This window comes from Marmota monax, unplaced genomic scaffold (assembly GCF_021218885.2).
Source record: "Marmota monax isolate L192 unplaced genomic scaffold, Marmota_monax_Labrador192_F-V1.1 WCK01_AAM20220418_F8-fsc00362, whole genome shotgun sequence".
NCBI lineage: Eukaryota > Metazoa > Chordata > Mammalia > Rodentia > Sciuridae > Marmota > Marmota monax.
Window position 1 is genome coordinate 776584 of NW_026694757.1, and position 12579 is coordinate 789162.

Sequence of the window (12579 nt, forward strand, 5' to 3'; positions counted from 1 at the left end):
TAAATTTTAAAAGAAAGGCAGTGACACTGGTGACGACAGGCATCAGGCAAGCATGCTCTGGTTCCTCATTCTAAGTCCAATCACAGCGTCTTCCTGTGATTGCTTCACTGAGTCTCAGATGACATGAAAGTACAGTATAGCCCTAAACTAAAACTTTAAACATAAAGGCAGTTTATAGTTCATAATTCTAAACAGAAAAAAACTGACAGCCTGCATTCTGAGAAATAGGCCCTTGTTAACCTAGGTTGGCTGATGCTTCTTTATTTATATGTGTGTGTGTGTGTGTGTGTGTAATTTTTTTTTTAAGTTGTAGTAGGACACAATACCTTTATTTTATTTATGTATTTATATGTGGTGCTGAGGATCGAACCCAGTGCCTCACACATGCTAGGTGAGCGCTCTACCGCTGAGCCACAACCTCAACCCTGGCTTCTTCTTTTTTTAAAACTGCTTTATTGAGTCATTATTGGCTATCGTACACATGGTTAAGTAATACAGATTAACACACGTTGGCATTGATACACCTGTGGAACCATTGCCACAGTCAGTGTAGCACCTGTTATGATAGGTGTATGTTTAATTTACCAAAAAACTGCAAAACTGTTTTCCAGTAATAATACTATTTATTTCACAGTTGTGCTTCACAACACAGAGTATAATTTCACTCATTCTAATAGATTTGTGGGGTATCTTATTAAGACTTTAATTTGCATTTTCTTTTTAAAATATTTTTAGTTGTACATGGACACAATAACTATTTATTTGTATGTGGTGCTGAGGATCGAGCCCAGAGCCTCACACATGCTAGGCAAGCACTCTGCCACTGAGCCACAACCCCAGACCCCAATTTTCTTAATGACTAATGGTATTGAACGTAATTTTTATATGCTTATTTGTCATCTGCATAACTTCTTTAGTAAAGTTTGCCTGTCTTTATTGAGTTATTTATTTTCTTCTTCCAAATCGATTTGTGACACTCAACTGGCCTCTGGAGTTGGGCAGAGAGATGCCACACCACATGGCTTGGCATAGTCCTTCCCTCTCTTTCTGAGTGGGCAGGCACTTGTCATGTGATAATATCAAGAAACATGCACTTTTAAATATGATGGTTCATCTAGGTTTTAGCACACCAAAAATTGCAATGTGTTGGTTATCTAGAGTTGGCTGGTTGGCTGGTTAGTTCATTCATTAAACAGTTAATAAATACCTACTGGTCAGCAAAGATAAGTTTCCTGTTTTTAAAGAGAGATTTTAGTAGGGAAAAAAATATGTGTGTGTGTGTGTGCGTGCACGCGCGTGCATGTGTGCTTGCTCGCGCACACGTGCAAGTGAATGCAGTTCAGTTTCTGGGTGCTGCAATTTATTTATCCCACACCTTCTATCTGAAAAAATTTAAATGCTCATCTTTTCATTAAATGTTTATATCTGTATAAAACATAATTACCTACTTTTAAAAATAAATGAGAGGGGCTGGGGTTGTGGCTCAGAGGTAGAGTGCTTGCCTAGCATGTGTGAAGCCCTGGGTTGGATTCTCAGCACCACATATAAATAAATAAAATAAAGGTCCATCAACAACTAAAAAATATTTTTAAATAAGTAAAAATAAATGAGAGAATGGGAAAGGAAAATACTGACAAGAGTGAGATAAATGCATGCTAGAGCTGGCCACTTACGCAGTTGTGCCTTGAGTTTGCTAAGAAAGCAAGGAAAAAGAGACACACCTTTTCCAGGTCATCCCAAGCCCAGCCATCGGGCCATTAGAATTGAGCTTTCAACAGCCTATCCGACTCAGAAAAGGAGTTGAAACTAGGGAATTCAGATGTGATTTTCTAAACCAAAGAAAGCCATTGAAGTGTTCCAAGTGGGAGAAGGACATCATGAGATGTATATTTTAGAAAACCCAGTGGCATGTCCAGGGTTAAAACTGAACTAAACTGATTTAGTGGGGAGGGGCAGAAGGCAGTGGGTGTGGGTACAATTAGAACAATGCATAGTGCAGGCTGCAGGTGAAAGGGGAAGGCTAATATAGATTAGTTTCTGGTTCTGTCTTTACTGTTATGCAGCAGATATTTATTGAACACCTGCTATTTGCTTGATAATGTGCTGGTTGCTATGGGGAGAAAATTATTTAAAAATATATATGCTTTCCATCCTGTGGGTCTTAGAGTTTTATAGGGAATAGATATAAGTCACAGCGCTACCTGTATCATTGCCAGCTGCCATGGCCACTGTGCAGGAAGGGAACTTGGTAGAATGAGAGCATAAGATCAGAGGACCTGAGAATTACAGATGGCATCTATAGGTAATGCTGACTAAGATATCTAAACAGTGACCAGAACACTGGTAAACCCGGGAAAGGAAAGAGGTAGATAAGGACCTCCACCTACAGAGGAACAAGCTTTTGCAGGCCTCAAAGGCTGGAGGAGTGTAGCATTTTCCAGGGGCTAGGCAAACAAAAGGCTGGCAGGGCATGTGCTGCCACACAGCAGAGGTGTTAGAGAATAGGAAGGCTTTTCAACCCACTTGCAACAGGGTCAGTTTTCCTTCTCCCTCACCAGTCTTCCCACTGGTGTTGCAGTGCTTTGACGTGGGTGCCCCCTTCTGGCAGACTGCAGGACTCTGCACTCTTTGGGGGGGAATATGCTAGGATTAATACTTCGCAATGTATCAATTTAATATATTAAAGAAAACACACTAAGTTCCAGAGAAGAAAATATTCATGTCCTAGAACACCCTTGAGACATGATTCCATTTAACATTGTGTTTTTTTGAGCTGTAGGATTTGCTGTCTGCTGAGAACTCGGTCAGTTCAGGGTAATTTAGGAGAGGAGGTCAGGAGGGGTTGGAAGAATGGCCCGCTGCATGTTTGATGGACTTTCTTCACCCCAATGTCTGGTCCAGTGTGTTGCCTCTCTTGTATGGGGAGTGTTTCAATTGAAATTAGATACAAGAAAGATTGTAGAAAAGCCAGTACATTTTTTGATTGTTTTTGATATTGGGGATTGAACCTAGGGACACTTAAGCACTAAGCCATGTCCCCAACCCCTTTTATATTTTCTTTTGAGACAGGGTCTCCCTAAGTTGCTTTGGGAGCAGTATGTTTTAATGCTGTATTGGTAGGTGACTTTAACAGATGCTGTTACTAACATTTTCTAGTTAGGTCTTCTAAATCAGCCTGCTATTATTTAAAAAGAATTCAGAAATACTTGCCTATACCATAAATATTACATTTTCTTAGAGTAGAAGAATTCAAGGGCCAAAGTAACCTTTTAATTAAATGAGTCATACTGTTAGTAGTCATTACTAAAATAGTCTTACTTTCTTTTAACATTGATGTTATCTGATCTGAAATATTAAGCGTAGCATTAATTTAATTTTAATACCTCTTAGAGATCGCCATAATACATTAGAATAGAAAATACCTCTAAATAGCATTTCTCATTGGCAAAATAGACACTTAGTTAATGTAGTTTGTTGTTAATGGGTTTGTGCTCATTTTGAATTGGGCTCCAAATATTACCATGGTGATAGACGAGCCAGAAGCTGTCAACTGAACAAACAGAAGGCCAGCGCTTTGAATCCCACTGGTATTGCTGATAAACACAACAGATGGACCCTCTTTACTCAGAGCTGTCTCCTACTTCTCCCCACAATGTGAGTTGCTGTATAGGTTTCAGGAGAAATTGTAATCATGAAAACATTTCTTGGAATCTGATTATTTTAGCATATGAGAATACTTCTGTCATATAGTCACACTTGCAAACATTAATCATATATATTTGAGCAAATTTAAATGTAAAATGTTTTTTAAAACTCTGAATCTTGGGCTGGGGATGTGGCTCAAGCGGTAGCGTGCTCGCCCGGCATGCGTGCGGCCCAGGTTCGATCCTCAGCACCACATACAAACAAAGACGTTGTGTCCGCCGAAAACTAAAAAAAAATAAAATATTAAAATATTCTCTCTCTCTCTCATATCTCTCTATCTTTAAAAAAAATAAATAAAACTCTGAATCTTTGAATATATATTCTGTTTTGTTTTGGTACGAGGGACTGAACCCAGGGACAGTCAACCACTGAGTACATTCCCAGCCTATTTTTATTTTTTTATTTTGAGACAGGGTCTTGCCAGGTAGCTTAGGGCTTCATTAAGATACTGAGGCTGGCCTCAAACTTGCAATTCTAATGCATGATATTTTAGTATTTTTATTTTTTGTCATTGTGTAGTACCTATGCATGAGAGAAGTTTATTTGCTGTATCATACAAAAACTTGTTTCTGAAATTCTGAGATGCTATCTGTGTAAAAAGATGAATACAAACTCAGTTTCTCCTACTATATGCTCAACACAAATGGTTTCTATGATCCCAAAAGGTTTTGGAGGTTTCTCCCCACAGCAGCAAGCAAGCAAGCAATTCTGCAGTGGTCACCAGCTGCAAGTCCTCCAGTTCACTTCAGTTCTGGGACAATGTAAGACCCCAAAGGTTGAGAGCTCTGCCCCACTTCAGACCCGGGCACAAGTCGGGACCTTCTGAACTTCCCAGTGACCAGTTACAATTTGGAGCTCCCATAATCCCTCTTTAATCTTGATTGATTTGCTGGAGCTGCTCTCAGAACTCAAGCAAGTTTACTGGTTTATTATGTTGGGTATTTTAAATGGTTCGAATAAGCAGCCAGTTGAGGTGAACAGGATAAGGTCTGGAAGGATCCCGAGCGCCCCACCCTCCTGCAGGTGATGTATTCTTGTTCAGCTTCCTGCAGAAGCTCCCCAAATCCTGGCCTTCTGGGGTTTTGTAGAGGCTCAGGCATGATTGGGGCACTGATGACTGTGTGGAAGGTGACAGGACACCAGGGCTAATAGGTCAGCAGGGAAACCCAGTGAGGCCTGTGTGTGCAGACTCTTCTTGCCCCCTCACATTCCTTCCTCTTGAGTCTAAGGAAGGACCCCCTCCGAAACGGGGAGTCTTGGGATCTGCTACTATCCGACAAGGCAGGACAGAGAATTCTGTGTGACCAGCTCTAAGACAGAAAGGCGGAGAAGATGAAGTCTCTTTAGCTTCTGTGAGCCACCTTGGGAAAGAGGAATTCTGGTTTCTGTGGCCTGCCTGGAGGAGAACAAGGAGCAGGCGGAAGGAGAGCAGAAGGAGGCAGAGAGGGAGAGGTTGTGCTCCCTGAGGCCAGAGGCAGCCCGGCCACTGAAGCAGGAGATTGTCTTCTACCTTAGCACTCTACAACTGTTTCTGAGCTGCTTTGGGAACCAAGGACAACAGGCCAGACACTTTAACAGAAGATTTGCCGGGGGGTGTGCGGGGCGCTAGGGTTGTGGCTCAGTGGTAGAGCACTCGCCTAGCACATGCCAGGCTCTGGGTTGGATCCTCAGCACCACATATAAATAAATAAAGTTATTGTGTTCAACTACAACTAAAATATATATATTTAAAAACAAAGATATTCTTGTTGTTCTAGTCACTAAGGACGTAACAAGGGCTATCTATGAGAGTTATGAGCCAGGAACTGTAGATGAAAACCAAAAAATGTATTTATCATATTGTTGATTAAATGTCTTTCTGGTGGAGTTGGAGGATGAATTAGGAAACCATGTTAAATGTATTCAGTCATGTAAAGTACATCTAGATTCTAGAAATAAGATGTGCTAAAATGTGTGGATTAAAACATCCCTGTAGGTCAGCATTTACCTATAAAAAGCAACTTTTAAAACATACCACTTTACCCTGTCAGTGTACTTGAGGCAACTAAGGGTGGCCCAGGAGATTGTAACTCGAGTTGCCTTTGAGATACTTCCATCAGAAGGAAGCATTTGCATGTCTTGCCCACACCAGAGGCCATAGTGTTGTTGAAAAGACTCAAGTGTCCTGCTTACTACTTAACTACTTAAAACAGAAACAGACTGAGGACAGGGGATGAAGTGCCTATGAAATCATGGAAAGGGTTGAGGAGGACTGAGCAGTCTCCAGAAACAACTCCCCCAACAGGAGCTGAGGAGCTGAGACCTGGGAAAAGAGTCGGGAGCCCTGCTGCCTGTTGCTTCCAGGCACGGTGCCTGCTGCAGCATCAGCCTGGTCATTACAGCTGCACGCACAGCGCGAACTAGCCTGCCAGGGTGTACTCACAGGCCGATCCCCAGCAGCTGGGTACAGTTTTGCTGTTTGTTGAATGAAGGAGTAAATGAGTACCTACCTCAGTAAACCAGACAGAAGACAAGGGCCTAGATTGAAAGAGGGAGGGAGCTGGGGTATCTGAATTTCAAAGAGTATAGGATATCTTATAATGTTTTAGACAAATACAGTAGAGGGATTTGGGCAGTCCACATTAGATTAAAGAGAATTCTTCACTGTATTGGGGCTTATGATGGAATAAGTAGACAGTCATGCCTTCCCTGTGGCAGGGCCAAGCAGTTGGGAAACCAGAGTGAAGCCTGGGCTAAATGTACAGGAGCATGATACCCGATCACGGGAAGAAAAGTCAGGAGCCTCGGATGCTGCTCGTGGTATCAAAGTGACACCATAAAGCTCAGTTCAGGCAAATGCTGGGAAGGGGAAAGGTTGGACTGTGACTAGCAGTTGGGGAGGCTGCAAAGTAACTACTAGAGGGGCAGGAATCAGTGAGGCCCTCTCCTGTGGTCTTTTAGAGATGATGTGTACAAGTTTGAAAAGGAGCTCCTAAATGAAGTCCACCAGAGCCCCACAGGGACAGTCTGGACTTCCTGTCCATGCTGTCATCTGGGGTTTTGGAAAATCAGTAGCAGTTTATAATATAGACTATTTGGCCTTATTATGACAATGTACCTGAAAATTTTAGCTGAAAGCAAAATATTCTTAAAATAAAGAGTTAATACCTGCCTTTTTTTTTTTTACCAGCAGGTGTTGCCCTCATTTAAAAAAAAAAAAAAGTAAAAACTTAGGCAAAGCAGACTAAACAAAACTTCCAGCTCTCTGAAACTTTTTTGAACTCTTTAGTTAGTAAATGGTTTTGATCTTAATTTTTATTGTTTTAAATATTTATTCATTTTTAAGTTTTAGGTGGACACAGTATCTTTATTTTACATTTATGTGGTGCTGAGGATCGAATCCAGTGCCTCGTGCATGCTAGGCGAGCACTCTACCACTGAGCCACAACCCCATCCCCTAATTTTTACTAAGTAAAACAAATGATTGTTGACCATCCATAAACCCAGTCAAGTTAAACTGATTCCCACAGCTTTGCTGTGTTTTGCTGCATGGAAACACTGATGTGTAGAAAGATAGTTACATTGAAGCATGGCTTTAGATCCAGGTTTGTGTGAAGAAGAGAAACATTAGGATTGCTTGGATACCCCATTTCTTCTTGTTTTTAAATTTTATTATAGGTTATCTTATTTATTTGGGCAGGAATAGATTCAGAAATTTGGATCCAGAAAGAGTATGTGTCTAATCCAAAATCACTCATTTGATTTATCTGCATTATGAGAATAGACCCAAATTTTGAGATGCTTCACTTTTCATTTGAGATGTGCTAGGTGGCTTCTAGTTTCAAAGGTCTGAAAAGTACTGGCTTAAATTACAGCAGGTATATAACTTCATCACCTAGAAGAGACCCCCAGAAGGGGGTGGGGTTGTGGCTCAGTGGTAGAGTGCTCACCTAGCATGTATGAGGCCCTTGGGTTTAATCCTCAGCACCACATAAAAATAAATAAATAAAATAAAGGTACTGTGTCCAACTCCAACTAAAAAATAGACATAAAAAAAAAGAAGAAGAAGAAGAGACCCCAAAAGTACAGCTCAACCAGGTCAGGATTCATGGTTCCTGCTCACTGCTTTGCTGTGTGAGAGGTCTGTTCGCTTTCCTCAGGGCCCAAGAGGACCTCTGTTCTCCCAGCCTGGAGCCTGGCATTCGGGCAGCTGGAGACACTATGAGGTGGTATGAGGGAGACTCGGCATACTGGGCTTGTGTTGTGCTCCAGGGGCCCTTGGTCTTTTTGTTAATTTAACAAATGATATTCTTCTCTTTGTGAGACAATATGCAGTGCTTGGTGTGGCATGTAGAGCTGTAAGGGAAAAACCTCTCACCTTACACAGTGTGATTATTCACAGCTGCTGTATTCTGAGTCTCTGCTTCAATTGCAACCTTTAGAAAAACAGAATTATTTAAATATAACATATTTCTAAGAAACTAGCTTAATTGATCTCTTTCAAGAAGACCTTGCTGCCAGGCATGGTATCGCTCTCCTATAATCTCAGACACAGGAGGGATTCTGAGTTGAAGGCCAGCCTGGACAATTTAATGAGACTGTCTCAAAATTAAAAAATAAAAAGAGATGCAACTCAGCGGTAGAACTTCCATGGGCTCAATCCCCAGTACCAAAAGAAAAAAAAAAAAAATTCCAGCTGTCATTTCTGGAGCAACAGTGTCTAACAGAAATTATAATATGAGGGCCTAAATGGAAGCTGAGTGGTAGAGTGCATTTTTAGCATGTGCAAGGTCCTGGTTTTAATCCCTAGCACTACAAAGAAGAAAACAGAAAAGAAATTCTGTTTAGGCTGGGTGCTATGGCGCACACCTCTAATCCTAGCTATCTGGGAGGCTGAGGCTGGAGGATCATTTGAGCCCAGGAGAGTTCAGCACCAGCCTGAGCAACATAACAAGACCCCATCTCACCAAAAAAAAAAAAAAAAAAGTGAGCCAGGTGAGTCTAGTAGTAGCATCATTAAAAAATAACAGGTGAAGTGATTTTTTACAGTTCTGGGGATTAAGCCTAAGACACTTAAGCCTTGCACATGCACCCTGCCACTGAGGGACTAAAGTTACTTTTAATATAAATGTGTTTTTATATCAGTATATCCACAGTACACCATTTAAGCATTAAATCAATATGAAAAATATTTTTATGCATTTTATATTTCATATTTATTTGTATATTCAATATTTTTCTTTTTTTTTTTTTTGTCTTAAGTCTTCAAAATCCAGTGTGTATTTCATACTTGCAGCACATCTCAATGTGGACATCCAGCACTGTTAGTAGCCATGTGTGGTTAAAGACCACCACATGGTCATCTTTCCTCTCCATCCTTGTCTTAAGATTTCCACTCAGTCATCCATGTTTGGAAAACTACGTGTCTTTTAGTACATATCAATTAATTTCCCAATTAACAGTTGGTGTATTTAGGTGAGAAGCCATCGCTCATGCATCAGTACCTTCCTACAGCAACCAGCATGGGCCTGGCTTAGTGCCAGGACATTCTCGTTCAATCTCATTAGGTTTGGTTTGAAGAGAGACACTTCTAAGCAGCCCTGGAGACTGGACTTAGAGAGGGAGACAACTCTGGGGCAGTATGTGGGCTTCAGTGGCACATAGAGGAGGGTGAGAGCCATGAGCATGGATGCCCACTCCTGAGTCACCCCAGGCAGGGATGAGAACAAAGGTGGCAGGGCCAGTGAAGCAAAAGGAGTCTTTGAAGGACATAGGAAGGGGTGGGCAGACCTGTCTGAAATAAAGGTATTCCCTTGTGCATGGGACTCAGTGCTGAGATGGAGTAAAGCACCTGGGTTTCTAGGAGAAGACCTAACATGGCCAAGCTCAGTGGCTCCTGTGTGTTCTTGATGAAGAGGGTTGCCTCCTTCTCTTTTCATTTAGCGATTGTTAAGAACATCCTCACGAGTGCAGAGGGGACATGGAGCTGACAATTATTTTTTCATATTTATTTATTGATCTTGGGGATTGGACCCAGGGACACTCTACCACTGAGCTATATCCCTTTAGCAGGGATTAGATTTGAGCATGTTGAAGTGCTGATGAGAAAGAGCCAGCTGCAGTCGCCAGACAGCCCCCCTCCAGTGAGTGGTAGGAAGTGTGCTTTCCTCCACCCTCCCACACACTCACAGGTGACGGGATTTTTTTTGTACACATAGTGACATCTCTGTCATATTAAAGCTCTGGCTAGAAAAAAAATATAAAAGCTTATGAAGGAATAAATCCAAGACCCACTCTTGTGCTTTGTTTCTCTGTGTCTGCTCTGGAGGTAGCTGTGAGTTGGATTCTGGAGCACATGTTGCCTCCCTGATCCTAACTGGTTACGAGATGTACTGGTATCCCATATACCACTAAGAAAGAAGAAAAATGCTGCCAGTGAACTGACACCTCACGGATTGCAGGGCACATCCCAGCATAAGTGATGTGAGTGAAGGAGGAAGTGCTTCAGCTTCCAAGTTGAAAGGGCAGTTGACACTTGGGACTGATATACCGTGGTGGCAGCACTTGAGGAGGTCTTTGCTGGATAGCTATCTGGCTTCTATAGTGTAAAGTCAGGTTTATCGTGGGGCATGGGAAGAGGCTGGGCAGAGGGGTGGTAAAGGCATGAGAGGCTTGACTGGAAGGGTTTGAGTGAATTGTTGACCCAGGAGCATACAGGATTGGGGGGAAGCACAAAAGGCAGGGACCATGCTTTCAGAGCAGCACTGAACTGCCTGGTGGCTGAGCTTTCTTGAAGAGATCTGAATCAGCATAGAGTAGCAGACAGTGACTTCTTTCAGGAGGAAGGACTTGCCAGGCAGTAGTGACAGAAAGGCGGACAAAGGCCTCAAGAACACTGAGAGGCAGTGTAGCAGTCATCTGGTGGACCATGGAGTTCACATTGTGAGACAAAAACTGGAGACTAACCGGAGCTGGTAATATAAAGAAAAACAGTAACTTTTCAGAACCCCCCACTGTGGACTTAAATATTTTTATGTTACTTGTTCATTAAAGATATACACTGAACTATGTATAAACTCATTTTGTACATGAGATTTTATTTTACTCAGCCACACAACCAAGGATGTTTTAGAGGGTGTGGTAGCTCATGCCTGAAGCAGAAAGATCACAAGTTTGCAGCCAGCCTGAGCAACTCCGCAAGACCTTGTCTGAAATTTAAAATAAAGGGCTGGGTGTGTAGATCAGCAATAGAGTGCCTCTGAGTTAACCCCAGGTCTGTTTTTAAAAAAGAACCAAAGACAATAACATGAAAAATGTGATGTCCTGGATAGTAGTGTCGGACATTCAGGAGGAAGGCGGGCCCAACTGTTGGGGCTTAGGTTCTTTTGTGCCTGGCATGGGCATGCAGGTCATTAACCACTACACAATCCAACCTTTGCCTTGGGCATGCTTGTGATTATTAGCATGGTTTGCAAAGTAGCTAACTGTCTCCTTTTCCAGTGAATCTGGCAATGCTGTAGATGGTATTCCCACAAATGCTGACGCTGAAATCCAGTGCTGTTCAGCTTTAATTGTTCATATAGCTTAGAATGCACAATAACTTATTCATTATTATTAGAATTAAAACAAAAATAAGTTCAAGGACACCTTGAGGATCCTGTGATTTGTATACACACTGAACTAGCAGTGGTTCTTGAAGGGTTGTCTACGAGCCAGCAGCAGCATCACCTAAGAACTTGCCAGAAGCTCAGGTGCCCAGTTTCTCCCCCTCCTCCAGCCTACTGCATCAGAAGGTCTGTGATGTGGGTAGGGGTAGGAGACAAACTGGCTGGGCTTTAACACCCTCTAGAGGTGATTCTGTTGAAAGCAAGTGTGAGAATTGTGTTTAATCTGTTACCCTCCTTTTACAGATGGGGACACTAAACCCAGAGCAGCTAGCCCGAGATCTCAAGATGACAGTTCATTTGTAGGAAAACTGGGTTCAAAACTGCAACTGCAGGCTTTAGTCCAGTTCTGTTTCCAAAGCACTGCATTGTCATTTTTTTCCTCTGGTATTTTTTGTTTGTTTTCCTTGGTTTGGGTTGTATTTTAAGAAGATACTATTAAAGCTTTGGGTTCTTTTTCCTTTTGTTCTTTTTAGTGCCAGAACCTACTAAGACCTGTTCAAGCCAGCTCCAACCTGCCGGTACCAGTACCAGTACTTCCACCAGCACTATCTCCAGCAGCAGCAATGGCAAACGTGCATCTGCCGGTGGCCAGCAGCCAGCTGCATCCCGTTACCTGCCTCGAGAGGTGCCTCCACGCTTCCGCCAGCAAGAACAGAAGCAGCTGTTAAAGAGAGGCCAGCCGTTACCTACAGGGACTCTGACCAGTGTGAGCCCAGCACAGGTTGCTGGTTCTGCAGGGACAAGCCCTCCCCCACTCCCTGGAACCGGGTCGCAGCAGCATTCCAGCAAGCTCCAACCAGGTAAAAAGCAAGGGAGTAGAGTTTTTTGTTTTTGCAGACTAAGGATTGAACCCAGGGCCTTGTGTGTGCTAGATACATACTCCACCATTGAGCCACACCCTCAGCCTGAGGCTGCTGCTTTCTTTTTTTTTTTTTTTTAAATACCTTTATTTATTTTTACATGGTGCTGAGGATCAAACCCAGTGCCCACACACATTGGGTAAGTGCTGTATCACCGTGCTACAACTCCAGCCCCAAGCCTGAGACTTTTTATGTGAGAACTCTGCTCTGAGAAATAAAAATAGACATATTTTGGTGTATGTTCACTATATACTTAGTAACAGAGATAGACTGATTGATATCAGATTTGAAAGTTTGTATTTACTTCTCTTTATCCTGGTATTTCCTTGTATCTGAAGATATCATTAACTTCTTTGGCTCAACTGCTC

At 42.3% G+C, this 12579-nt stretch overlaps 1 protein-coding gene across 9 annotated transcripts in view; it reads left to right on the forward strand.

Moving 5' to 3' along the window:
• The window catches only part of Tnrc6c (trinucleotide repeat containing adaptor 6C), a 119246-nt gene that overhangs the window by 45390 nt on the left and 61277 nt on the right, over positions 1–12579 (forward strand). For all 9 annotated transcript variants that reach the window (XM_058572785.1, XM_058572783.1, XM_058572787.1 and 6 more), the window contains one exon: positions 11825–12151. In XM_058572785.1, the coding sequence (XP_058428768.1) occupies positions 11825–12151 (327 nt within the window). The remainder of the gene's footprint in view (positions 1–11824; positions 12152–12579) is intronic.